The 25611-nt window shown below is 39.9% G+C and overlaps 1 protein-coding gene across 1 annotated transcript in view; it reads right to left on the bottom strand.

The window, feature by feature from the left end:
• Nucleotides 1-25611, bottom strand: part of GNAQ (G protein subunit alpha q) — a 304957-nt gene that overhangs the window by 69647 nt on the left and 209699 nt on the right. Inside the window, exons 4-5 of the mRNA XM_026518812.4 lie at nucleotides 14320-14448; nucleotides 11575-11704 (exon numbers count right to left, since the gene is read on the bottom strand). Of these exons, the coding sequence (XP_026374597.1) occupies nucleotides 11575-11704; nucleotides 14320-14448 (259 nt within the window). The remainder of the gene's footprint in view (nucleotides 1-11574; nucleotides 11705-14319; nucleotides 14449-25611) is intronic.

Consider the following 25611-nt stretch of genomic DNA (forward strand, 5'->3'; position numbering starts at 1 on the left):
TGGCTAGACCTTCTGTCACTACAGACACGGCTCCCGAAATACTCTTTCGCTCCGGAGTTAGTAACAACCTGTTCAGCTCACTTCCTGCATGTGTCTGCCCAGTGCTGCCCTGGCTCTCTGCTGCTGCCACCGGCTGACTGCCTTCCTCCTGCTCGGTCCCCACCTCTTAGGAAAACACAGCCTCTTCTGTGACTCACCAGACCGAAAGGCAGGACACGGGCACTTCCGGTCTGGGTCTTGCATAACTGCTTTATTTCAGCAAAGAGCACTTGGACTTAAAGGAAGAAAAAAAGAACAAAAACCAAAAAAACCCCATCTTCTTGACGACAGAACTGTTCATCAGGAACACATACAAACTGCAAACTTATCATGGACATAATAATGAAATCTGCAAATATAAAAAACGGAGGTGTGGAATTAAAGTAGACAAGTTTACAACCCAAGTGGGAGGGTTTAAAACAACTCAGTCAGTGAGGGGGGAAAAAAAACCCCACGCGTGGCTTTCCAGTTGGCTTTATTGTTTTCCCCCCAGAAAAGTTAGAGGACATTTTTTTCCTTCTTTTTTTCTTCTTTTCAGGGATTCATTTCTGTAGACTTTTATGAGCCAATCAAGCTATACAAATATTTTTATGACAAAAGATTGGCAGGGTAACTTGATATATAGTATACAATGTATATCATTGTTATTTTACATATATATTTTTTATCGCATTTATCTAAAAGAAACATATTCCTTAAAATAAAAGTTTAATATATTTCCATTTTCTCCAATGTCCCAAACTACGTAAATGGGTAATTCCTACCCAAGTGATGTTACGATCATGGAAAAATTACACGGTAGTGGTTATTTACCTTTATAATGTTAAAATGCTGGTGTTAATATTAGTATTTTATTTCTAAGTGTAATTACAACTGACAAAATAAAAAAGGTGAAATTATGTAGGCAATATAATTCAAGACCTAAAAAATTATAGCAAATACCACGTTAAGATGGCCATTTCCAAAATATAAATGCTATGCACTACAACTAGGGGGAAAGATTCCTTAAGGAGGACATATAAAGGATAGAGCTTAAAAGACCAATTAATTGGCCACATCAAAAGATATCATTTAAGGGGTGCCTGGATGGCTCAGTCGGTTAAGCATCCAATTCTTGGTTTGGGCTCAGGTCATGATCTCAGGGTCATGAGATTGAGCCCAGGGTGGGGCTCCTCGCTCAGCGAAGAGTCTGCCTGAGATTCTCCCTCTCCCACCCCCTCTGCCCCCCCCCACCCCGCTGGCATTCTCTCTCTCTCTCCCTCTCTAAAATAAATAAATAAAATCCTTAAAAAAGAGATATCATTTAAGGTGGTAAAAAAGCAAATCATGGACTGGCAGAAGTTATTTGCAATACAGATAACTTACAAAGGATTTGTATCAAGAATATACAAAGACCTCTAAATTAATATTTTTTTTTAAAAGCAGACCAACAGAAACTGATAATGGAATCAAACAGGCACTTCAAGAAGAGGATATCCAATGGTAAAAAACATATACAAAGTATTCAATCTCACTGTAATTAGAGAAATGCAAATTCACACCAAAATGAGACGCTACTACACACCCAAGATAATGACTGAAACTTAAAAGCTCACCGTATCTATGCTGGTAAGAATATGGACCAAGCAGAACACACACATACCGTGGGTGGAAGTGTAAACTGTTTCTAAAGTTCAAACGGGCGGCACAGTGGGTTGAATGGTTACCCTCAAAAAGGTATGTTCACACCCTTTGCTCCAGAACCTGTGAATGTGACCTTCTCTGGAAAAAATGTCTTCATAGACATAATTAAGGATTTTGAGAGGAGATCCTCCTGGATTATCTGGGTGGGCCCTAAATCCAACAAGTGTCCTCCCAAGAGAGCACAGAAGAGAAGGCACGGATAGAGAGGAGAAGGCTAAGGGAAGACAGATGAAGAGAGCTGAGCTAGGCAACCACAAGGAATGCTAAGGGAAGCTGAAAGAGGAAGAGAAAAGGGAGATTCTCCTCCACAGCCTTCGGAGTGAGCATGGCCCTGCGGGTACCTTGATTTTAGACTTGGCGCCTCAGCCTCGGGAACTGTGAGAACAAATTTCTATTTTGTAACCCACCAAGCCTGTGATCTGTTACAGCAGCCCTAGAAAATGAACACAGGCGGTATCCACAACAGATGAACACATACAGTCACTGTGAATTATCCATTCTATTCTGACCCGACAGAAAACCAGGCACATATAAGCCAAAAAACATGAAAAGGATAGTCATGGCAGCATTATTCACAACACTTGCAAAGACAAAACCACTCAGATGGCCACCAAAAATAGGATGGACACACTGTGGTATATTCATTTAATTGAATGATATAAAGTAATAAAAATGAAAAACTTTGGTGACATACAACAACATGAATTTATCTAACAAAAGTTATTTTGAATACAAGAAGTGGACACATGAGAATGCATTTAATTTCATTTATATTAAGTTCAAAATAGGCAAAACTATGGTGTTAGAAGTCAAAATAGGAGTTACTCCTGGGGGGAAGCAGGGGAAGCTATAATTGGAAAGGGGCACAAGGGAGCTTCTGGGGTACTAATAATGTCTATCCCTTGTAGCAGACGGTACTTACATGGATGTGTTCACTCTGTGATAATTCCTCACACTGAACACTTATCATTTATATGTTGTTCTATATGTGCCTATGTAAATAAAATAATAAAAACAATAAAAAAGTAACTGTCAGTAATTAATCAAACAGACAAGAAATGAGTAAGGATTTAGAAGATTTGAATAATTCAATTAACAAGTTTGTTTTAATAGACATAATATAGAACCTTGTACCCAAAAATATGAAATCACAATTTCAAGCACCTGTGGAACATTCATAAAAACTGACCACATACAATGACATGAGCGGTGTTTTAAATGATCAATGGTGAGCTATACCCTGTCCTGTTTACGGATGGTAAAATTCAATACTGCAAAGTTGAAAGCCTAACCTCAAAGTTATCTATCTGTTTATTAAAATTCCAATTGTATTTGTTCTTTGGAATTTGATCAGATGAAATTAAAATTTACAAGAGAGAGAGTCAATGACCAAGAATAGCTAAGAAAATTCTGAAGAACAACAAGGTAGGAAGATTTGATGATATCAAGATTATGACAAAACTAGTGACTTGATAACTTTATATTGGTACAGGAGTAGTAAACAGATCAACCAAATAGAAAACCCAGAGAAAGAACCACAGATGTAGTAAAACCTGACATGTGTCTCACATATCATTAATGTCGGTGGGAAGGAGGACAACCAGAAGAAATAACACAGTGAAAAATACATTTGCTTAAGGGTGTCAGAGAGCTGAAAAGTTGGGAAGAAGTACCAGGCCAAGATCTGGGGAAGGAAAGATCTAGAAAAGTGACCCCAGGATTTGGGGCCTCTTTTCCCAGGGGTAGCTGCTGATTCTGGAGGTGGCAGCTGAGAGCCAGACGGAATGGGGCTCTAGTGAACCACCACTGCTTGGCACCAGGAGTGAAGGTATGCCCAAGGAAACAGGTGCATGCAAGGCCTATAGCTCAGGTCTTTAGCCACCAGAAGAGCTAAATTGAAAAACAGTGGCAAGTAAAAGAACTTTCAGACGTGAGTAGTGGGAGTGTACACTGGTACATTCACTTCAGAAAATACTCTTGCCTTATCTACTAACGTTGAAGACACGTATTCCCTATGTGCCTGGGATTCTACTCCTAGGTATGTCCGATAAAAATGTGTGCCTGTGTGCACCAAGAGATGTTTCTCTGAACATTCAGACCATTTGTAATAACCCCACACTGCAAACACATGAAAAGTCTATAAACAGTAGAATGGATAAACGGAAAGTGGTATTTTCACGCAACAGAATACTACATGGCAATGAATGAATTATAAATGAATAAACTATATAAAGTGTATAGACCTTACAAAGTATAATCTTGAGCAAAAGAAGCTAGACACAAAAGTTTGTATAAAAGTTCAAAAACACACCATTTGGTTCCCTTTGTATAAAAGTTAAACACAGGTAAAAGTTTAGGGTTCAGGGATACATATTTAAGGATTAAACCTAAAGAGAATAGCAAAGAAGTGACTCCCTTCAAGAACAGTGGTACCTGCTAGAGAAGGGGCACTACCAGGGCTTCTGTGGTCTTGGCATTGGTTCCTGACTGGGATGCTGGACACACAGACGCCTTGCAATGAATCATGCTATAATTTTGAATTTGCGTATTTTTCTTTATATGTATGTATATATTTCACAATTAAAAAGAAAAACGTAAAAAAAAACCATCAGTAGAGATGGATGATGGATTTACTATTCAATAAATGGCACTGAATCAATTGAACAGATAGATAGCAAGAAAATATGAAATCCTTACCCCCTGTCATACTAAAAAATCACTTAAGGTGTGTAGAAAAACTAAGAAGGGGCACCTTGGTGGCTCAGTTGGTTACACGTCCGCCCAACTCTTGATTTTGGCTCAGATCACGATCTCAGGGTTGTGAGACTGAGCCCCGCCTCTGGCTCTGCGCTAGGTATGGAGCCTGCTTGGGATTCTCTCTCTCTCTCTCTCTCCACCCCCCTAGCCCCTCCTCCCCCCGCCCCACCTTGGAAAAAAAAAAAAAAAACTATGAAAGTAAAGTCCTGTAACTTTTAATAGAAAATAAAGGATATATCTTCATATTCTAGGGGAAGAAAAAATATTTCTGAAGAAAATACAATAATACAACCGATAAAGGAAATTGAGTGAGCTGACTACATTAAGATTAAAGATCTTCCATAAGCAACAAAGCAAAAAGACAAGCCATGCACTAAGAGCTAATTTTTATATGTATAACTGGCAAACAATAATAACCAGAATATATTTAAAAGGTGTATATGCCAGTTAAAAAAGGACAACTCCAGGGGCGCCTGGGTGGCACAGCGGTTAAGCGGCTGCCTTCGGCTCAGGGCGTGATCCCGGCGTTCCGGGATCGAGCCCCGCATCAGGCTCCTCTGCTATGAGCCTGCTTCTTCCTCTCCCACTCCCCCTGCTTGTGTTCCCTCTCTCGCTGGCTGTCTCTCTCTCGGTCGAATAAAAAAAAAAAAAATCTAATTAAAAAAAAAAAAAGGACAACTCCATTGGGGGTTGGAGTGAGGGGGAGAACAGGCAAGGGTAACCCACACTGAAAACCACCTTGCTGGTTGAGAAGCACGTGTAACACAGTAGGGCATAGTCACACAATGGAACTAGATGGTAGTCTAAGTAAGTGAATTAAAGCCATGTGCAGCAATATAAAAAAAAAATCTCAACAACAATGTTGAATGAAGGAAAAAAAACACACTGCAAAATGAAATCATCTAAATATAATTTATAATCACGAATAATACTAAGCATCCGATATTACATATTGCTTAATGACATATACATATGTAGTAAAAAAGTGAAAAAATATGCACAATGCCAACCTGAAGCCAGTGACTTTTGGGGAAGGAGAGAAATGATTCCAAGGTTATGTAATGTCTTTGCATCTGTATCATTTTATTTCTATGAAGATAAATATTTAAAGCAAGTAAATTCTCTAGAATTTTATGCTCTCTTGTATCACTGAAATAGTTTCTAAAAACAAAATGCACCTCCTTAGCTCTTCTCACTCTTGTTCTTACACCAAGCTGCGTGTTTAGACCACTCAGTACCGGCCCAGGGTCACCTCTGATGTTACGGCACCAACGTACACTGAGAGAGGCTTAGAGACAGCCCTGTGAATTCTACTATTGGTTTCCTGGAGGGATATTATTGTGCATGGAACTTCCTCCCTCCCATGGCATCTCCTTGTGAAGGTGCAGGAGTAGCTCAGTACAGAGAGAAGCTAACTTGTTTTAAAGATAAATGAATCGTCTAATGGGCCATAATTACCTCCTTTTATTATTGCTAAGCGATGCTTGACTACATTCTGTGAACCACTGCTAGGATAGGTACCTGGTTCTGTCACTGGCATTTTAATTCATCATCTCTCCCTCCATTCCCTACTGCCCTTCCATCCAGACTTTTTAGGTGATTTACTTGATCCTATCTCTTACGTCTATTTGTAGACACACATGTGCTACTCTACAGCCGTAAAGGGAAATCTTCATAAACACAACTTCTGCTCATCAAAAGACACTATTAACAACTGGCAATCTGCAAAGCAGATGTTTGCAATGCATATGACAAAGGCTCACATTCAAAGAATATAAGGAACTCATGTAAGTCAGTAAAAAAATGATAATCCAGAAGAAAAACAGAGATGGTAAATGGCAGAGCTAAAATTCCAATCTGAAATCCTACTTTAAGTTTTTAAAAAGATTTATTTATTTGAGAGAGAGAGAGAAAGAGAGAGCATGAGCAGGGGGAGGGGCAGAGGGAGAAGCAAACTCCCTGCTAAGCAGGGAGCCCCATGTGGGGCTTGATCCCAGGAACCTGGGATCATGACCTAAGGTGAAGGCTGCTACGGATTAACCGAATGAGCCACCCAGGCACCCCAAATCTTATTTTATTTTTGAAAAAATTATTGTTTCAGTTGTTATTTGTAACGCTATGACTAGCAACAATGAGCATCACTGTTTACGTGCTGGGGGCGGTAGAAAATTTTCCAAATTCTTTTCTTTTTGGGGAGGGGAGGGTTAACAACCTTCCCTGTAATAATCATACGATGTAATTATAGAAATCAGATTACATTACATATACACTCTTTGGCAATCTGCCTTTCTCATATAATATAATTCGTCTTACAAAGAATATGGCATAGGGGCCCCTGGGTGGCTCAGTCGATTAAGTGTCTGACTCCTGATTTCAGCGCCCTTACCAGCACCGAGTGTGGATCTCTGGTTCTAACTCACAGATGGTGGTCGGAAAACGTCTTCCTAGCTTCCTTCAAGCCGTCTGAGCAGAGAGGTGGAGGAGTATGGTAATGAGGAAGCAGAAAGTCTGAAGGATGAAGGGGAAGGGGTTTAAAAAAGAGACAGGTGGCTAAAAGTGAACAAAGGAACGAGGAAATGGGAAAAAGAGTTAAAAATATAAAAAAGTGGGACATCTTTCAGGAAGATCCTTGGTAATCAGGCCATGAATCTGAGCCGAGTATGCCAAAGGCTGAGGAGCAAGATGAAGTTTCCGGTCCCATAATTTAAGATCAATACAGGACGTGAAGGCCAATCCAACTGAGAGTGGACGCCATGAGCTCAGCTCTTGCTTGTAACTACTTCTAAGTCTCCTATAGATCTTCCCTCAGGGGTTGGAATTTTTTTCTCAATTTTTAGTCATTTCCTCACCAACGCTGAATTTTCTATGAAGAAAATTCCCAAAACTCACTTGAAGTTTTTAGAGCAGAACAAAGTACAGGTTTCACGCTTTTAAGGAAAATGTTCAGACTTTGGTTTTAGCCGAATAACTTCAAAATGCATTCATTTCGAAACCCAGTAGAGGAGAAATCTATGAAGGAAATGCATATTTTAGACTATTGTTTTATAATAGTTCAAAATCAGGGACACCTGGGTGGCTCAGTCGGTTAAGTGGCTGCCTTCAGCTCAGGTCATGACCCCAGGGAGCCTGCTTTTCCCTCTCCCTCTGCCTGCTGCTCCCCCTGCTTGTGCTCTCTCTCTCTCTCTCTCTGACAGACAGACAAACAAACAAATAAATAAACAGTTCAAAATCAAATGAGCCATACAGGAACTCTGACCCACCAGTAAAGGATCTCTGGCCGGTCTACTGTCATCTGTGAGTATAATAAAGACACACAGGCAGAGGAGGGTTTTTCAATTCCTTCTTGCAAAGGCAGGATTGTCATGTGACTTCATGTTCTTAGATATGTTAATAGCCCCCTTTGCTTTTCCTCCGAATTTGTCTTTTACTTCTGGAAGACACTGTGAAGGAGGGGAAAGCAAGCTGGTCTAAAAGGGTCTGGGTTTAGATCCTGGGTGACCTTGACCATGGGCCTTAATCTCTCCATTCTTGTCATTTTCATTGTTAGACTGCATTACCAACAAACCTGATCTTCTCACCTCCCAGGGATGACCCCGCAGGAGATGCAGACGAGTGATGATTTAAGAAAGTTTTGAACAGGCATAAAGTGCTAAGGTATTATAAACGCCTATTCTCTCCTTTTATTTATTTATTTTTAAAATCAGCTGAGGCACTCCAAGAATCAGGTTTCAAGAATGAGTGTTGATGGAAAGCAGTGTTGGGGAATCTATCTTGGTTCAAAGGAACGCTTGAGGTGTGTGAACTATCTCGATGTTTTATTAAAACTAAGACATAATGAGTTGTGACCATTTCAAAAGGATTAATTTAAGTTAGAAGTGCACATTCAGAAAGGAGGTGGAGGAGAAAAGGCCTAAGTCTGAGATTCTCTAAAGAGCACAGTCTGTAAGACAGCCCCTGAGTCAAGGTCTGAGAAATTACTGTTGTATTAGTGCTCAGATATTTCATGTAACAGAAAATCAGAAAAATCAAGATTAAAAGACAGAGTATGGATACATGCTGATAAACTTAAATGTGTTATGGGGCTGCCTCAATGTGTGCTCTGGCTCTCAGGGGCGCTGAGGTAATAATACAGGCACGGGAGGACTACAGGAGAGCACTTGGCTCTGTGCTACTGTGTTATCACAGGGAAATTTACAGCAAAGGGAATGCGCAAATCAACACGGCTTGACAATCCTAATCAGTCTCACTCTATTTGATGATATTTGTCCCTCTCTGGAGAAAAACGATAAAGAAACTCAATCCCCAAACCCTAGAAAGGCTGAGAATCTAGAAAGACAAAAGCAGATCTACATAAGAACCTTAAAGATGAAAACACAAAGTTTTAGAAATATGAAAAGCAGAAGCAATCATCCAAAGTCCTTCAGGTGCTTTTGCCTGTGGCCTGCAGCGCATTTCCCAGAGTTCTCCGGGACCAAAGGGAAGGCTGTCAGTAGCCATTTCCCAGTGTTTCCCACAAATATATACAAGGGAGGTACCACAATGTCTGCTTTGGATAGAAGTGATGACCATCAGATTTCAAAACGAAGAACAAAAGGTTTCAAGAGCTTATTTCAGTTTTGTCTCACCAAAACCAGAAAATTTGGGGAAGGTGGAATTCTATAGTTCTGAATTTCCTTAATAATTTAAGGAAGCGGAGAGGCAACAGCATTTTCATATATTAGTTCAAGTGAAAAAAAAAAAAAAAAAAAGAATGTGACTACAACCTGACATTAAAAACTACTTTTGATGGTGTTCCCTAATTACCAACAGTGATGGCTGTGGTCAACACAGACGAAGTAATTAATAAGCAGCATTGTTCTCACTATGCTGAAGATCGTCTGCAATATTACCAACAGGCTTAAGGTCTGAGAAAAGAGCACCATGAACGACTTTTATCTCACAGAATTAGAAGGTAGGCTTTAAAAATATTCACAAGTGATCTGGGAGTCCTAATGAAAAAGATAACAGATTATCTTAATTTGTAGGAATCAATGGAACTGGCAAAATATTTTTAGATGCCTGCAATGCCATTGAATGGTGAGTTACTGAGACTTTAGTTAATATCTGATCAAGACAATGTCATCTTATTCTAATTAATATAAAATAATAGATTTTTACATTAAAACCAGATATCCATAAGCAATGTTGGGTGAAAGTGGGATAAATAATCTGTGATGTCCAGATAATTGAAGGACTGGGTTTATGCAGTAGAATTAGATGATGAGCTATCTAAGGAACTGACTTTCTTTTCTGTTTTGTAAATTTTAAAGTGGTAAATTAATGAGCACTAAGTCACATTATATATGTCTTATAGACATAATGTACTTGTCTTGTATAAAATGTGTATCGATAAACACTTCCGTTTCTCTAGCTATAAACAGTGACAGAAGAAATAAAGCTACGCGTTCTTTTGATAAATGTCTCCAATTTTATCTTACTGGACAGCAAATTAAAGCAGAGAGATCATGACCTATATAACTAAGGCCTTCCTCTCCCCATACTCTCCATTCTAACAAAAGGATGGATCTCTTACAAGGTCCCTCTGGGCAAAGGTAATTTAGGTTTTATTTTCGTATCTCTTTAGATACTGTACCTAGCACACAGTAGACAAGCCCTCAAAACATTTTCTAGATTGATTCAACTTTCAAAGATAGCAGAAATGTCTTATTCTGTTCCCCAGATATGCACGATATTCAAAACACTCCATCCAAGGATGACGGAACAACAAATGAACACAGATATAAAGACAGAAATACATACCAACAGATTAGAGCTGTATTCTGATGGTAACTGCCTACCTTAGATTTTGGTAACTGATTGTCACAGATTTTAGCTTGCTTAGCGGGCACTTTTCATTACAACTACAGAGGGCAAACGGCTTATAAAACATTCTTACAAAGTTCTTTGATTCAGAAGCCCACAGACTTGCACCCCTGGAAGGATTCTGATATGCATGAACAGGTACCTCAGCTCTATCGGGGATATCGGTTCCCAAACTCTTTATCAACGCTGCATACAAAAAGAAATTGGACATGTATTTTTATACACATATTAATACCTGCAGAAAAAGAAAACATTTAAAAGGACCAGAAACCAGAATTATTCTATATCAAAAAATGTATAGAACTAAAAGTGTATTTTAATATGCCAGTTTATATTTTAATCAGCTATTGGAAATAGCTCATTTCCTTCTCTTTGTTTTCTATCCTATTAGAACGATATTTGATACTACTGGCGTGTCCGTCTGCAATTTCTGCCTCTAACAGGTTATCAGGTATCTTTTCCATTCCCCCAACACACGCACTGAACTCCAGCTCAAAGCGAGTTTTCTACGCCCCTGTATTATCCTCCATAGTCAACTCTCATTATTGAGACTTTATCATCCTCAAAATCCATATTTATACCTGTTAGGTTTTCACATAATGGGGAGAAGATGACAATAGTGAATCGATTCTCCAGACAGGCATATCAAGGATATTTTTTCCAATCGCTCTAGTAGAGACAAAATGATGCCACAGCCTACAGAATTCTGTAAGAGCAGAACAGCCACGTCACCAAGACGCTTCTTGGCTCCACAATGAACTGATCTAGAGCCCAGCTGCAAAGTCACTCACATTTGCCAAGAGAGGTTTTGAGTACTCTTTGAGACCCACCCAACACACAAACAATGATTTAAACAAAATGAAAACAAAACAGGCTGACTCACTGCAACACTCCCAGCTCCATCCTGTAGGAAGAGGGCTAGAAAATGACGTGAGGGTTAGCCTGGGGATTTCTATGTTATTTTCATTTTCAGAGCATCTACACAGTGTTAAGCATATAAAATAGGGTCTAATTAGACCTCAACACACAGACCTGCTCATACATCTGACAAAAGAGTTTACAGTCTGATTATACCACGTGCTACCATAGGGTTATTTTTATTATTTAAAATAATCCCCAACTCAGTAGTCAAAAAACCATGAAATCAGTTTACCCCATGTTTCACACCCTACATCCTCTTATTTGTATCAGATATTGAAATGATAATCCATTGCCTGTCCAAAGAGCACTCACCTCATTGTCCGACTCCACGAGAACTTGATCATATTCACTAAGCGCTACTAGAAACATGATAGAGGTGACATTTTCAAAGCAGTGTATCCATTTTCTTCTCTCTGACCTTTGGCCCCCTACATCGACCATTCTGCAAGGTTAACAATATTCATATTAATAGCATATAAAGAAAAAAAGACCAATAAAAACACAGCTTTACTTACACACTTAGGAAAAACACTCTAAAGAAAATGGTCATCCAAGTCCATTCAATTAATACTTCTTGGACACCTACTAATTTTCTGTTACCTAACAATCCAAGCCAAGCCCTTCTGGGTAATAAACCATTGTGGTTATAAGAAAGTTATCTGATTTGTATGAAAACAATAACTCTGTAAAAAATCCTATGCCAAGTAAAGCAAAATGGTGATTTACTTAATCATGCACACAAGAGTCAGAAACAAAATATGCTTTATTCGCGGTAAGCTCTAATGGCAAGTACTGATGTCAGTTTCTTTTTCTAGAAAATGAGAATGAAGATCCTTGTGCATTTCTCAAGGACACTAGAAAGGACTGCAAATACATTTAAAAGATACAAGATGCTATGTATTTCAATACGGGTATATGGGATGGTTTAACTAAACACAGATACTTATCCTGGAGTATTTTGACTTGTTTTCTCCTTCCAATACTGACAATAATTTGGGACAGAGCCAGTCATTCTGGGTATCATGGTGTAATTGGCCTTATGCAAACACACTTGCTAACCTGCTAAGAAGTGAAGCATATAAAACATCAAGATGCTTCAAGAGGCCATGAGCTGAACTCTTTCAAGGATTTGTTTTTAACATATCAACGATGTGCTGAGTTACTGGTTAGGAACCAACGCTGACATCAATTAATTTGAGTTTTAATGTTTGTATGAAAATATGAAGCAATAGTTGGCACTGAAGCCAAGTTTCCTCAAATTGTTCAATCCGTATCTTGACTAAAATGTGCACAATGTTTGCAGGATAAAATACTTTCAGAGAATGAAAGGAGGGCTCTCTGAGCATTTGTTGAAAACTGAAGTTATTCCTGGTCTTTTCCTGCCTCTACGCATTAAATGCAAACCAAGAAATCAAGGATCTTCTGGTGATTGCTTCTAAAAGTTCTCTAAGGCACAGAAGAAATACGTAAGGGGCACAGCAATGGATTCTGGGAGACCTGTGAACTATGGACATCAAAACTAGAGTTTTTAATTCTTTAGAAATACCAAATTCTAGCTCTTCCCTCATTCCAAGTAAATAATTCATTACTCATTTACATGAAATCCTCATTCTATAAAACCCTGTCACACTGAGCCTTATAAGATGCTTTTGATGATGGCAGGAAATTATTCTTCTTAATCATTACTTTTACTGTAGTGGCAAAAAAAAAATGGCAAAAAAAAAAGTCCTTTACAGCTAGTGAACAAAGTGTAGTAAAAACAAGATATAAGAGTAACCTTGTTTCAGAATTCACTATTAATTACAAAACAATTAAGAGATGAAAATCTCTATGAAATGCTCTATGTCTTCTGAAAATATTCTGTAGTACAGTTCTAAGCGGTAGGAAATTGGGGTGTTCCAAACGGAAAGATCTCCAAATGCTAAGAACTCAAAGCTTAAGTAATCCAGCATGCTGGCGCTATAAGGAACCTTGGTGATCATGCAATGCAACCATTTTAGATGGAAAAAAAATGAGGTTCGGAAATATTTCTAAAATGCCACCCGCTTTACAGATATGTGTATTAGAGTGGCATATGGCAGCCAGACCTGACTACAGGGGCAGAGACTGATTAGAATAAAACCCACAGTGCTTTGAGGGCCTGCTCATCTGAGCCATGTGGCAGTTACCCAGTGGGAGTCACATAACTCCTATTTCATGTCCCTGTAGTGACCATAGTTGTCTTCAATGGGATAAGCTCCCCAAAGAACTCAACTCTCCATGCTTAAAGACCTATTCACATGGCTTCACTTCTCAAAGCACAATGTGGTTTGTATTCTACCTAGAGGTATAACTGAGTGATTGTATAATAAGAGATTAAATGAAAGCACATTGGTATTATTTATTTTTTCTCTTCTTAAAAAAATTAAAATGCTTTTCTGAAGTATTACCCAGACAGAACAGTAGCAGATTTTTTCATTGTATTTTCCTATATAAATTTAGACTAGGCTCATCAATCCATTTTCAAAATTATGTATTTTAAAAATTTTCAAGCGAGTTATTTCAGGAATATAAAACATCCCATATTTTTATTGCTACTAAAGAATTCTGCACTGGTACCAGCAGAGACTTGGAGGAAACAACATGAAAGCTTCTGACATCATACAGTTTCTATTATTAGTAGGGTCATAAGGTCATTCATATCTTATACAAATCTAAAAATATATCCATTGTCCTCACAATTAAAATGTGACTCAAAGAACAGTCAGGACCAGTTCTCAAAGAATAATAGTCAGGACCAATGTTTAAGTGACTGATTTTGTTCAACCACCAGCAAACTTAAGATTTCATTGATTTCTTGGTGATTGTATCTGAAATGAGAAACCTGCCCATACATCTTTCCTCTGCCTCCTCTTTCTGGAACATATTATTTCATTTGTGTATCTAATGATGATATAATTGGTCTACAGGTGATATTGTTTTAAAGTCTCCACACGATTTTAATATTTGTAGAGTTCCCCAAATGTACTACTCAAGGCACAGGAGCTGGAAGGTGGGTTTTATGGACTCAGTTACTACCTGAAAATGACACTTTGTAAGTCAAAGGGGTATTCGATGATCCCTGTGGTGGGGACTCGAACTCTAAGCACATCTTGTTGCGTAGGCAGGTAGGCGGGGTCAGCAACGCGGTCCAAGTCATTAAGATAGCTAGAGGAGGGAAGACACAATGAGAGCGTTAGGACACCATCATGCCAAATCTGCCTCTGTAAATGGAAGGGCAAAAATAAATCGTAAAAGAGAGGTGGAGAAGAGGAAGGAAAATATCAGAAAGGGATAGAGAAATCTGGAAAGTTGAAAGATAAAGTCAACCTTCCATTGGCCACAGCAAGGTAACCCATCTATGGATTATCTGGTTCACAGGCTTTCTCGTTTCTTCTCTATCACTTAGAACCCATACAAAAAGTAGAGGGGGAAAAGAAATGAAATGAGTCTTCTACTTTCTGCTTATTTAGCAGGGCTGGTAGGTAACGCAGGAGTTTAAAGCAAACAGATTTTGAATTACTTACATAACTTTTAATGTATATTTGTATAAATAAACAGATAACAGAGTTATACATAAGGTCAGGATATTTTTTTTTTTTTTTCAGAATATCAGAGCCTTCTTTCTGGAATGTATTTCCTTATTCCCCTAAGAGAGGAGAGCAGCATACCATGTCCTAAATTCTATCCAAATCTAAGTCATTTGTGATTAATGGGAAGCCACAAGAGTTGAGATTTCTGGTTACTGAGCTAACAATGTCTAAGGTCAGATATTCCCAGTGTTTAGAGTCACCACACCTAAACTTTAAATTTATCTGCTTATATGATTATTCTCCATTCCTTAAAAAAAAAAAAGCTTTTCATTTTGAAATAATTTTTGACTACAAGAAGTTACAAAAATATTCCAGAGAGTTCCCCTGTACCCTTCCCCCGGCTTCTCCCAATAATAACACCTTCTACACCGACAATGTATTATTAAAACCAGGAAACTGACATTGATCCAATACTATTAACTCAACTACAATCTGTTTAGATTTCACTAGTTCTTACACACACACACACGCGCGCACACTTTTTGGGGGGGGTGTAAAGTTCTGTGAAATTTTATCACATGTAGAGATTCATGCAATTCCCACCACAATCAGGATACAGAACTGTTCTGCCACCGCAAAGAAAGTGTCCTGGGGACAGCCTGCCTCTCCTAAGCCTAACCCCTGGCAGCCACACATATGTTCTCCATCAGAGTAATTCTGTCCTTTCAAAAACGTTATATTCCATTTACCTTTCATTCTCTCAAACTGCAAAAAATATTTTGCAACTTTGAGAATGACGTGATTTGAGAGAATTAATGACAAGCAGGGCAAAAGGACGGTTCTGCATGGCATCCTAATGATTTCAAAGGCTTGCTACGCTCCCCTTGGCCCTGGAGAGGATGGTGCACAGGTCTGGTTTCAAAGCATACGATTGCAACGTGTACACACAAAGTAACATATCAGTAAGACTTAAAGAAAAGGTGGCCCCATCTATAGAATCAGAAAGGATTAGAATCTCAACACCTTTATGCCCACAAAACAAGAAAGTGAGTTCTAAGGTAATAACAGGAAATGCCTGGTGCCGAGCGTGTCGTAACTCAGCAAGTGCACAAATATTCAGCTGATGTGACCTACCTATGGGAAGGGTTTTGTCTTGCCCGGCGTTATTTTTGCCTTAGAATCTAAAAGGGTGCCTGGAAGATAGTACTTAAGGAATATTTGTTGGATGGATAGATGATGTCCTATGCTGGTATTTAGTCTTAGCATTATTTAAATATCATTGTTATTAGTGGTGTTTCCATATTAATTATATTATTAAATTTGAAATTGGGTGTTGACAAGAAATATTGCACTAATCCTTTAAGATTCATGGATCATAAAATAGTAGAGCTAAGTAACTTTAACGAAGACATAAAATTACTGCCTTTTTGGAGGAATATCAATTTTTTGAGAGAAAAGAAAGGATCATCTTGGAAATTCCTAATGCAAAGTAACGAGTTAATTAGTATTCTAGTGGCCTTATCCCAAACACATCAATGATTCTCTAGCTGGCAATTAGCTCTCTACTGACTGATAGGAACTAGCCTGATACCTTGAATTATTACAAAAATGGCTAGAGGATGAACACAGGCTGGGGGAGGCTGGGACAATACTGGTGTGAGAGGCAGGAAGAAAAATGAACTGGATCCAAAATTTTAGTCAGTATCTTGGCATGGTCTTGGAGGCATCTGATGTGGTTAACAAGCCCTTGTTCTGGGAGTTGGTTTGTATCTCGAGAATTCTACAGATAAACCAGCTCATCACACTGTAAACACAAAATCAACTGGCTTGTCTGTAGACACGGAGTTTTCTGATTTACCAGCTCCCTGATTTGAAAAACTTGAAGTGAATGTACATTTTTAAAACCCACGAGACCACCATTTATTTAACTACTATGTATAAAACTCAATTCGGGGGAATCAGAGAACTTCTAGTTTATGTTGGCAAGCTGGCTCAGAAATGCGGTGCCTAGTAAACCGTTTCTGCTCGCTTACTACAGTTCACAGAGGTCAGACAGAGGGTGGCTCATTCTCATACACAAGGTGAATTGTGTGCCCGTGGTAAAGCGAAATCACAGCTTTCTGGTTGTCAAAGGTGAACGAAAACAGACTACTCGTTGCCCCTCTACTTTTAAACAGGAATGTGTATTTGCATAGAACTTAAAGAATCACCACACGAAGTGGAAAATCGTAACACTGCTCATGATGGGACAAGACAGAATCACGTTATTGATTCTGTGACCAAAAAGCCACTTAAAAGGGCTTACTGACTCCCCTAAAAATATTGTTCATGGTATCTCTCCACGAATCAAGGGCACTACAAAAATACTAGCTGAATACCTAAAGTGTTCCTACTTGCAAGAATATTTTCCCTTCTTCGTCTCTCTTTTGCTCCTTTTCAACGTTGGCACAGTCTGCAGAGAGGAACGACAACCTTATAACGATAAACTTACGCTGAGCACTGACTTGCGCCTTGTCACGCTCTATCTGTTCACTGCCCAGGTGACACCAAATTGCATAGCCAGGAAATGACTCTTAACGATGTTCTATACATTTCTACAGCTCTTGCTTGACATTCTCTTTGCTTTGTCTCAGTTGGGTGGTGGAGAGAAAGGCTCACTTTAATTTGGAGGATTAAAGTTGTATTCATCTAGCTCCCCAAAAGAAAAAAGCTGGAAGGAACAGCACTGAGGTCTGCTAGTTGTACATTATCCAGAACCCAAACCAAGGCAAGCCCAAAACACCTCCGAAACAAGGCAAGACAGACAAAACAAAAAACCCCGCAACAAACCCCCCAACCACACAAAAGACATACAAGTGACTGGCTCCCAGGGGAAGGTCTGGGTGTCTTAGCAGCCACACCAAGGTTGAAGATAGGTTGTGGACAATTTGTGGAGCAGGTGAAATGTGGATGCCGCGGAGTCCTGCATTTTCCACTGCCAGGGAGAGGCCAGCACGGAGAGCTTCTCCCTCCAGAAGCCCCACCTCTGTGCCCCCCGTGCTCTGGGCTCACAGCACTGTCTGCCTTTCACATTTGCTTAGGGGAAACAGCCACTCCTGTGCCTTCAGAAATCTGGTTATGGAGCGGTAGGACCAGCACATCCTCATGCGCTGATTCTTGTCACATTCTAAGAAAAGGTAACAGAAGAGTTTCTGAACTGAACCGTGCTTTCCATTGAAGCATCTCATATTCTGAGCAGAAACCTGGGTGGGGTATGGGGGAGGGGGAGCTTGCGGTGGATTATTCCATTCATTTAACCTTTTACAAAGAAACACCGAGGTCTGAACAAATTTATATTGCAGAGTAAATTCGGAGAGTTAATTATAGCTATAATTTGTTTTGTAGGAATGATTCTGAGTGGCTGCTGAGGTCATTCTCGGGGTGTTGCTATGGTGACAGGCACAAGGTACATTTCCAAGGCAATGTATGTGTAACAAGTGGCTGGCAGTAGCTCTCTCCTGATGTCAGGGAGAGAAATCTCCCAGGGTACACACGGGACTTATTTAACTGTCTAGGAGACATGTCTAAGAGTGTGCTAGAAAATGGAAGGTTTAGTTGATGAATCCATACTCCAATCCACCCATGGGGATTGAATAACTTGCCGCTGCTTTGAGATATTTTGTAATTGATAACTTGGTAACTGATTAAAAAAAAAAAAACAAACCCTCAATATTTTTCCACATGTGTCTGCCCCGTCAGGACTCTCCCATTCGGTGGAGTGAGGGACCAGGACTACCTTTGTTCATGTCTGATCAATGACACTTAGCCAAGAGCCTAGAACACAGCAGGTGCTCAACATATGACCCAAATTAAGACAATTTTTATGGAAAATGCGGTAGTGGTTAGAATGGCAGATTAGACCTTCTACGAGAAAACACAGGAGTAAGGGGGTTGTTAGCTACCTGCCTTTATGTAATTACCTCGCTGGGCTATTACTGGCCTGATTATGTAAGAACTGAATTCTGAATTTAAATGCCTCTGACGAATGTAGAGACAACACAGAGAGGAAAGGCATCATTTAACTTCATTTAGCAGATGTGCTTCCTGCTCTTTTGCAGGTCCTGGCCACAGAATAAAATAATTTGTATATCCGTTTCATGCCTGTCAATATCAAGCTTTCAGGCCTTGGAATTCCCTCTAACCCTGGGCAAACAGAGGGAGTGGTGCCTTACTGACAGACAATTATGACATACTCTCTTTAATGGAAGAAACAGGTTTCTGATGGTTTTCAGTGAAAAGCAAGGCAACAAGAAAGCTCATGTAGTAAGATTTCAATCATTTCTTTCCTACATGAGAAAAATGCAAGGTCATCTAGAATTCATGGATACATTTTGACCACGACATTATCGTAGGTGCTAAGGCTATGTATGAGATCTCCAGGATACAATCCCTGCCTGCAAAGAACTTTACCAACATGTGGCAATAAAAGGGTTATATGAAGAGGAGAAATGGTAAAGTTTATTAGGGATGGAATGAACATGTGTATATTTTGGACAGAGTCATTTTCTGGGAACTCGTTTGAACTGTCTCTAATCCTTGGTGATTATCCATAAAATATCCTTCTGTAGTATGAGTGATTTGATTAAGGAAATCATGCTCGTTAGTTTGTAATTACACCTTGTAACTACTAAATTCCTTATATATTTAACTTCAGGGTCACCTCTGGCTATAGAAAAAATAAATTCATGGGGCGCCTGGGTGGCACAGCAGTTAAGCGTCTGCCTTCGGCTCAGGGTGTGATCCTGGCGTTATGGGATCGAGCCCCACATCAGGCTCCTCCGCTATGAGCCTGCTTCTTCCTCTCCCACTCCCCCTGCTTGTGTTCCCTCTCTCGCTGGCTGTCTCTATCTCTGTCGATTAAATAAATAAAATCTTTAAAAATCAATAAATAAATTCAGAAATGGGATATAATTATTTTAAATGGTAAAAATATATGAGAGAAGCTTAAATGTCACTAAAATAAAAGCTCCAATCAAATTAACTATGGCATTTCCTCTCTTGAATATGGGGTTTTTTTGTTTTTTTTTTTTTAATTCTAACTCAGGGCACCTGGGTGGCTTAGTTGGTTAAGGGACCAACTCTTGATTTCAGCTCAGGTCATGATCTCAGGGTCTTGAGATGGAACCCAGCATTGGGCTCTGAGCTCAGTGTGGAGCCTGCTTAAGATTCTCTCTCTCTCCCTCGGCCTCTGCCCCCCCATCCCCACTATCCCCCACCAAAAAAATTCCAATTGTTCCTCTCTTTTGACAATAGTGTGTCAATAACAGTTTTGAGTTCACCTTCCAATTGAATTTATGCTCCAATCTGACATGTAATGAGAACTTATTTTTGTGTGAAACATCTTTTTAAAATTACAGAGAAGGGGCGCCTGGATGGCTCAGTTGGTTAAGCCGGCCAACTCTCAGTTTCCACTCAGGTCATGATCTTGGGGTCGTGGGATCTAGCCCTACGTTGGGCTCCCTGCTCGGAGGGGGAGTCTGCTTGTCTTCCTCTTCTTCTCCCCCTGCTCCCTCTCTCCCTCTCTCTCTCAAGTAAATAAATCTTAAAAAAAAAATTGAAGAGAAAAAAACCCCATCACCTATGACTGGGAGGGTAATTGAATAAACCAAGAATAGTACAGAAATTCGAAATAGTGTGTGTTTTTTTTTAAATGAAAGAAACATGAATAAAATTTAGAGATGACTCAGCAGGTAAACTATATCACATTACAGCTGTGGTTTAAAAAAAAAATGTAGTAAGTTATAGGCATACAACCCTCAGCAATTACACCAAAAGGGGGAAAGTACCTGTGGGTGGTAAGTGAAAAAAGAAATCTCTGACATTTGGTATAAATCCAAGCAAACCCAGTAAGATAAGTGAAGAGCGCCTTGGAGTAGTTAACGGAGCATGCGATGGGGCGGTGGTGGGGGTACGTGTGGCGTTCCTCAACTCCTGCGGAAGGGCCTCCTGTTGAGAGGCTGGATTTATGACAGATCTGCAGCTCAAGTCAGATACTGAAATGAAGTTCTGGCACAGAAAATGACTCCGGGTAGAATTTTCACATTTTTTAATTATTGAAAAGAAGGTTAGAAGAACTAGGTCGGCTTCATTAAAAATCCTAAGAAGACCTCATTGTAAGAGGCACAGTCTCGGGGGAGTTGAAAGCTAGATCATGCCGTGAGATCTGACTTGGCGCTGTCAAAAGGAGCGGAAGCTAAGGAGAAACCAGAAACACGTGGTTCCTGTACAGGTGCCACGTGACCACAAGGATTCAAAGGCAAAAAGTAAAAGGAATTATCAAAGTAAACATTAAAAGAAGAAGAAGAAAAACAAAAAACTAGCGGGAAGTAACCACTGTGCAAAACCACCATTCTGAGGGGAGAGTCAGGTAGAGCTTTTGGTGCCAAGAGCCATGCAAGTCCCTCCCTCATCTGGCAGATCCTGCTGCTGAGAGGAGCCTGGCTGGTAATCTGGTTAGGCTGGGTAGCTGCACAGGATTACTCAGTACACAAACACTTCCATCCCCCGAAGAGCATGCTGTGGAGTGGAGGGCCAGCCAACTTTCCTCCTTCCTTTTCAACACCTGGCGCGACCACGATCAGAGCTCAAGGAAACACACCACGTATTACAGGGATTTGGGTCCTAAGACATTATTTGTTTTCAATACAAAATCCCAGGTTTAAAGCAAAGACCACCCAGCAGTCGCGAGTAGGTGTCGCTCTCACGGTTTGTGATGATGACACACGAGAGAATATTCTGTGGGACAAAAGAGAAGTCTAAGGAATCCTGCATTTCAATGATCCTTTGCCAAAGAACTTAGACCAACACAAGAAAAGCAGATTTGTAAAAGTAAATTAAGTATCTCATAAAAAGATCCCACCACTGCATTTGTTAGATAGTTTCAGGTTCTCAGGTTCTTATATATGGATAGTTGATCCGAACGTTTCATAGAAAGGGACCACCAGTGTCAAATGGGGAACGGGCCAGGCAACGGTGTGTCTGCGAGACAGACACGAGAGCCAGGGCCAGGCTTGGGTTCCGGAGACAGATTCTCAAGTCTGTTGCTCAAATAAATAAACTGACCTTGTAATTAAAAACAAAAGCAAAACGAGAAAACAGAGAGACAGGAACAGAGAGAGAAAAAGGAAGGAAGAGGCCTTTTTCAATTTCCTGGTTTGGCTTTGTGCTTTGTTAATTTATTTGTCTTTTATAGGCTAACTTTCAAAGCTGCCGACTAATTCTGATACAATTTTTATACTTCAGAAACATACCAAGAAACATCAGGAAACTGCTTTTTATCCCTGCCAGTCTGTCCTGAAATGTAATGGCAGTGCTTAATTTAGTTAATTTACACAAATTTATTGAAAATCTGTTATATGTTAAAGCTAATGCACTGTGTGTGTTGCAGAGAAGGGGGTGGGCACAGAGAGCTGGTACAAAATACTTAAAATATATATATTCTGTGCCTTGAGGGACATCAGGCTACCTGGGAAACAAAGATAGCACAGATGAATCAATTAAGAAATAATTAAGTGCCAAATTGTGAGCTGCTAACTATGAATGCAATAAGAAAAGAGAGATGATTATGAACTCTAGTCACTAGAGAATAGTGTGGAGAAGTGGGGGATGAGTTACGTCGTGCAGATGAAATGGGATCTGAATAGGCAGAAAGGAAGAGAGAAGATGGAAAGAAATTAGGAAAGACACCGAATTTACTTACTTTCTTATTACTCATTCATTCATCCAATTACATTCTCTGAAAGTCTACGCTGAGCGCTAGGCACTGTGCAGACACCGAGTGGGAACCATAAAATAAGGGAAAAAAGATGTGAGTCCTGTCCTCCAGGAGCTTGTACTTTGGCGATGGAAACGAACGTGCTATAAAAAACTACACTATAACGCAGACATGATGCGGGTCATCAGAGAGGCTCCAGTAATTATAGCCAAGAGTGAGCCATGAGCAAAAGGCTGCTGATTAAAGCAGGTGTCTCAATGTCATGTCCCCTGAACTTGGGTATTGGTTCTGTAGGATCAGACCTTTCATTCTGACAAGGATGATCAAGACTGAGGAGCTTCTAAACTACCTGAACTAATTATAGATCAAAATTCAGTTCATTACTTCAAATCAAGATGCCATACTGATAATGAAGAAACACATCAGGGTCAGCCCATCAGAGTCAAAAGACTGCTTGGCAGGCAGGGAGTCGAAAGAGAGGAACCCAAATGACCCTAAGGATTATATGTGGATAGCAAGGTTCCTGGGCTCACTTGTGACTGGAGGTAGGGTTGTCTTCTGGTCACGTACAAGTTCTGTTAGGCCCCTTACAAAATCCTCTCAGTCCTACTCTTGGCTCCATTGATGGTTCAACCCTATTACACTCTCCTTTACCAGCTGCATCACGCACTACAATGGGGCAAAAGGCAGGACGTGTAAGACACGATCCTTGCTCTCAGAGCCAACTCAAGCCAATGAGCACTTCTGGTCATCCATACCACCTTTAGTGCTAGACATACATTGTTTGCATGGCATTTACAGGTACTGCCATAGAATGTGAGATTGAGTTCTCCGGTGCTTATTTCCTATCAAACATTTTTGAGCAAAGCAATACTCACGGAGTCCTGCTGAAGGCATACCGCCATCCATTCTCTGAGTACTCTGAACTTCGGCTTTGGGTAACTCAGAGCACTGGGGTCCTGAGGTAAGTTCTATCCAAATGCAAGTGGAAGCAGAACACCAGTTGCCTTTAAACATTCAGGCTTCTTCTATATGAGCGATTTGCCCTTTTTGGTGGTGGTGGGTGGGAGAATCAAGCAGTAAATATTCTAGGCTTTGTAGGCCACTCAGTCTCTGTTGCAACTATTCAACTCTGCCACTGGGTGCAAAATCAGCCACAGGCAATACATAAACAAGTAAGCATGGCTGTGTTCCAATAAAACTTTATTTATAAAAACAGGCAGCAGGCAGAATTGGACCTGTGGGTTTGCCAATCCCTGTTCCATAGTAACAACACCCCTGGTCTTGACTGGGGACAATGCCATCCTGGGTAGACCAACCTACGGAAGTCACAGGTGCTCTGCCAAAATGTGAGCTGGCAGCAAACTGACAACGTGAAGGGTGTCACCCACAGGCACTATGCCCTTCAGGCAGCCTGACTGAATGGCAGACAGGTGCCCATTCCCCACGACCTCCCAGTAATGAAGGTTCGAGTGTTAAAGCGCATCTAAGTCCTATCTTAGCATCTCTAAAGCGCCAAGCATCCTGAAAAAGGATTAATAAAAACCTGCATCTTAGGATCATCGGAGTTCACTGTGGAAGACAAATACAGGGTTTCTTGTTTGTTTTGTTTGTTTTATTCTTGCAAAAGGTTATTAGGAGATACGGCTCATTAGATAACAGAACAGAACAAAAATAGAAGTGAATATGTCACTCAAGAGAAAAAAATGACACTCTACCGTCGCTCTTTAAAAAAACAAACACATTCAAGATCAATGCCCTCTTCCAAGCCGAAGACGGCATTTTTCGTAATTGAACCATGTAGAGAATAATCTTTGTTCATTCCATTTTCAGGTAAATTTCGGGGTGCCAGACTTTCACTTGACTGCATAGGATGATGGTTTCTTCAATAAAGACAGTCTACTGTAATAGATCACAGGATTTCAGTGTTTAAAAGAGAATTTAGAGATTATAGATCTGAGGCAAGTGAGTCTGAGGCAAGTGAGATTTACTCAGTGAAAGGCCCAGAGGTGATGAGTGACAGAGGGGATTCCATCAAAGCCTAGACCCTGACTCAAAGTGCTCTCTTGACAAGACAACGGTCTTGTCTGCCTCCAAAAGTCTGCAGTAGGCTTACACTTCCCTTTTTATCATCAGATAAAGAGTAAAGTCAGGACGGTTGTGAGAGTCAGAGGAAACACTAGACATCCAATATTTGGCTCAACAAGCAGGGAACTTTTAGCAAGGTACCTCTTCAAGAAGAATTCGGCCCTAGATCAGGTGGATAGGCTAAATCTACCTCTGAAATTCCTTTTGCATTTCAAATTCAACATTCAAATTCCTTTAATGGAATTTTAATTCCTTAATTCCTTTAATTCCTTTTAATTTAAATTAAATTAATTTAATTTTTAATTAAATTTAATTTAAATTAAAAATTCAAGCATGAGGTTAAAAGTAAACTCCAATGTTGACTCAGGCCCCAAAGCCAACTTATATATGTATTTTGGATTTATGGGCCATGGAACATATGGAAATTTCAAGAAGGTGTCTGATCTGAACTCCTTGGAGGGAATATCAGGCAAGTGAGATTAGGGATTATTCGGTCTCTTAAGGTGAACACAGATAGAGCAGTCTTTGCCAAAAGCCTGCAGTGTGAGGACTTTTCTCACTATGTGCCGGTGTGATTGAGATTTGTGTTCTCTGGCTAATGTTGGAGAGCTTTTGGTACTGTAGGCAGTGAACTCATCTGACCTGATGTTTCAGCGTATTAAAGCAGGTGGTGGACCCCAGAGGGGGAAAAAAAAAGGAAACCTACAGCCATCTGTTCATTGTGCTCTTTACCTAAAGAGATTCAGAGCCCTCAAGCTTTTTATCAATAACAAAAAAGTTAATAAAGGAATCTATAAGATTCTCCAGCATCTTAGTGTGCTTTTTATTCTTTCAATACATAAAATTGGAAGAATATACCAAATTAAAGCCAAATGCAAACCTATCCCAAACTGCTTCTCCATCGCCTGGACTTCTCCCATCTCCTTGTTTCTGTGTTGCCTGTCCTGTGAGCCATCT

The sequence above is a fragment of the Ursus arctos genome, unplaced genomic scaffold (assembly GCF_023065955.2).
Source record: "Ursus arctos isolate Adak ecotype North America unplaced genomic scaffold, UrsArc2.0 scaffold_33, whole genome shotgun sequence".
NCBI lineage: Eukaryota > Metazoa > Chordata > Mammalia > Carnivora > Ursidae > Ursus > Ursus arctos.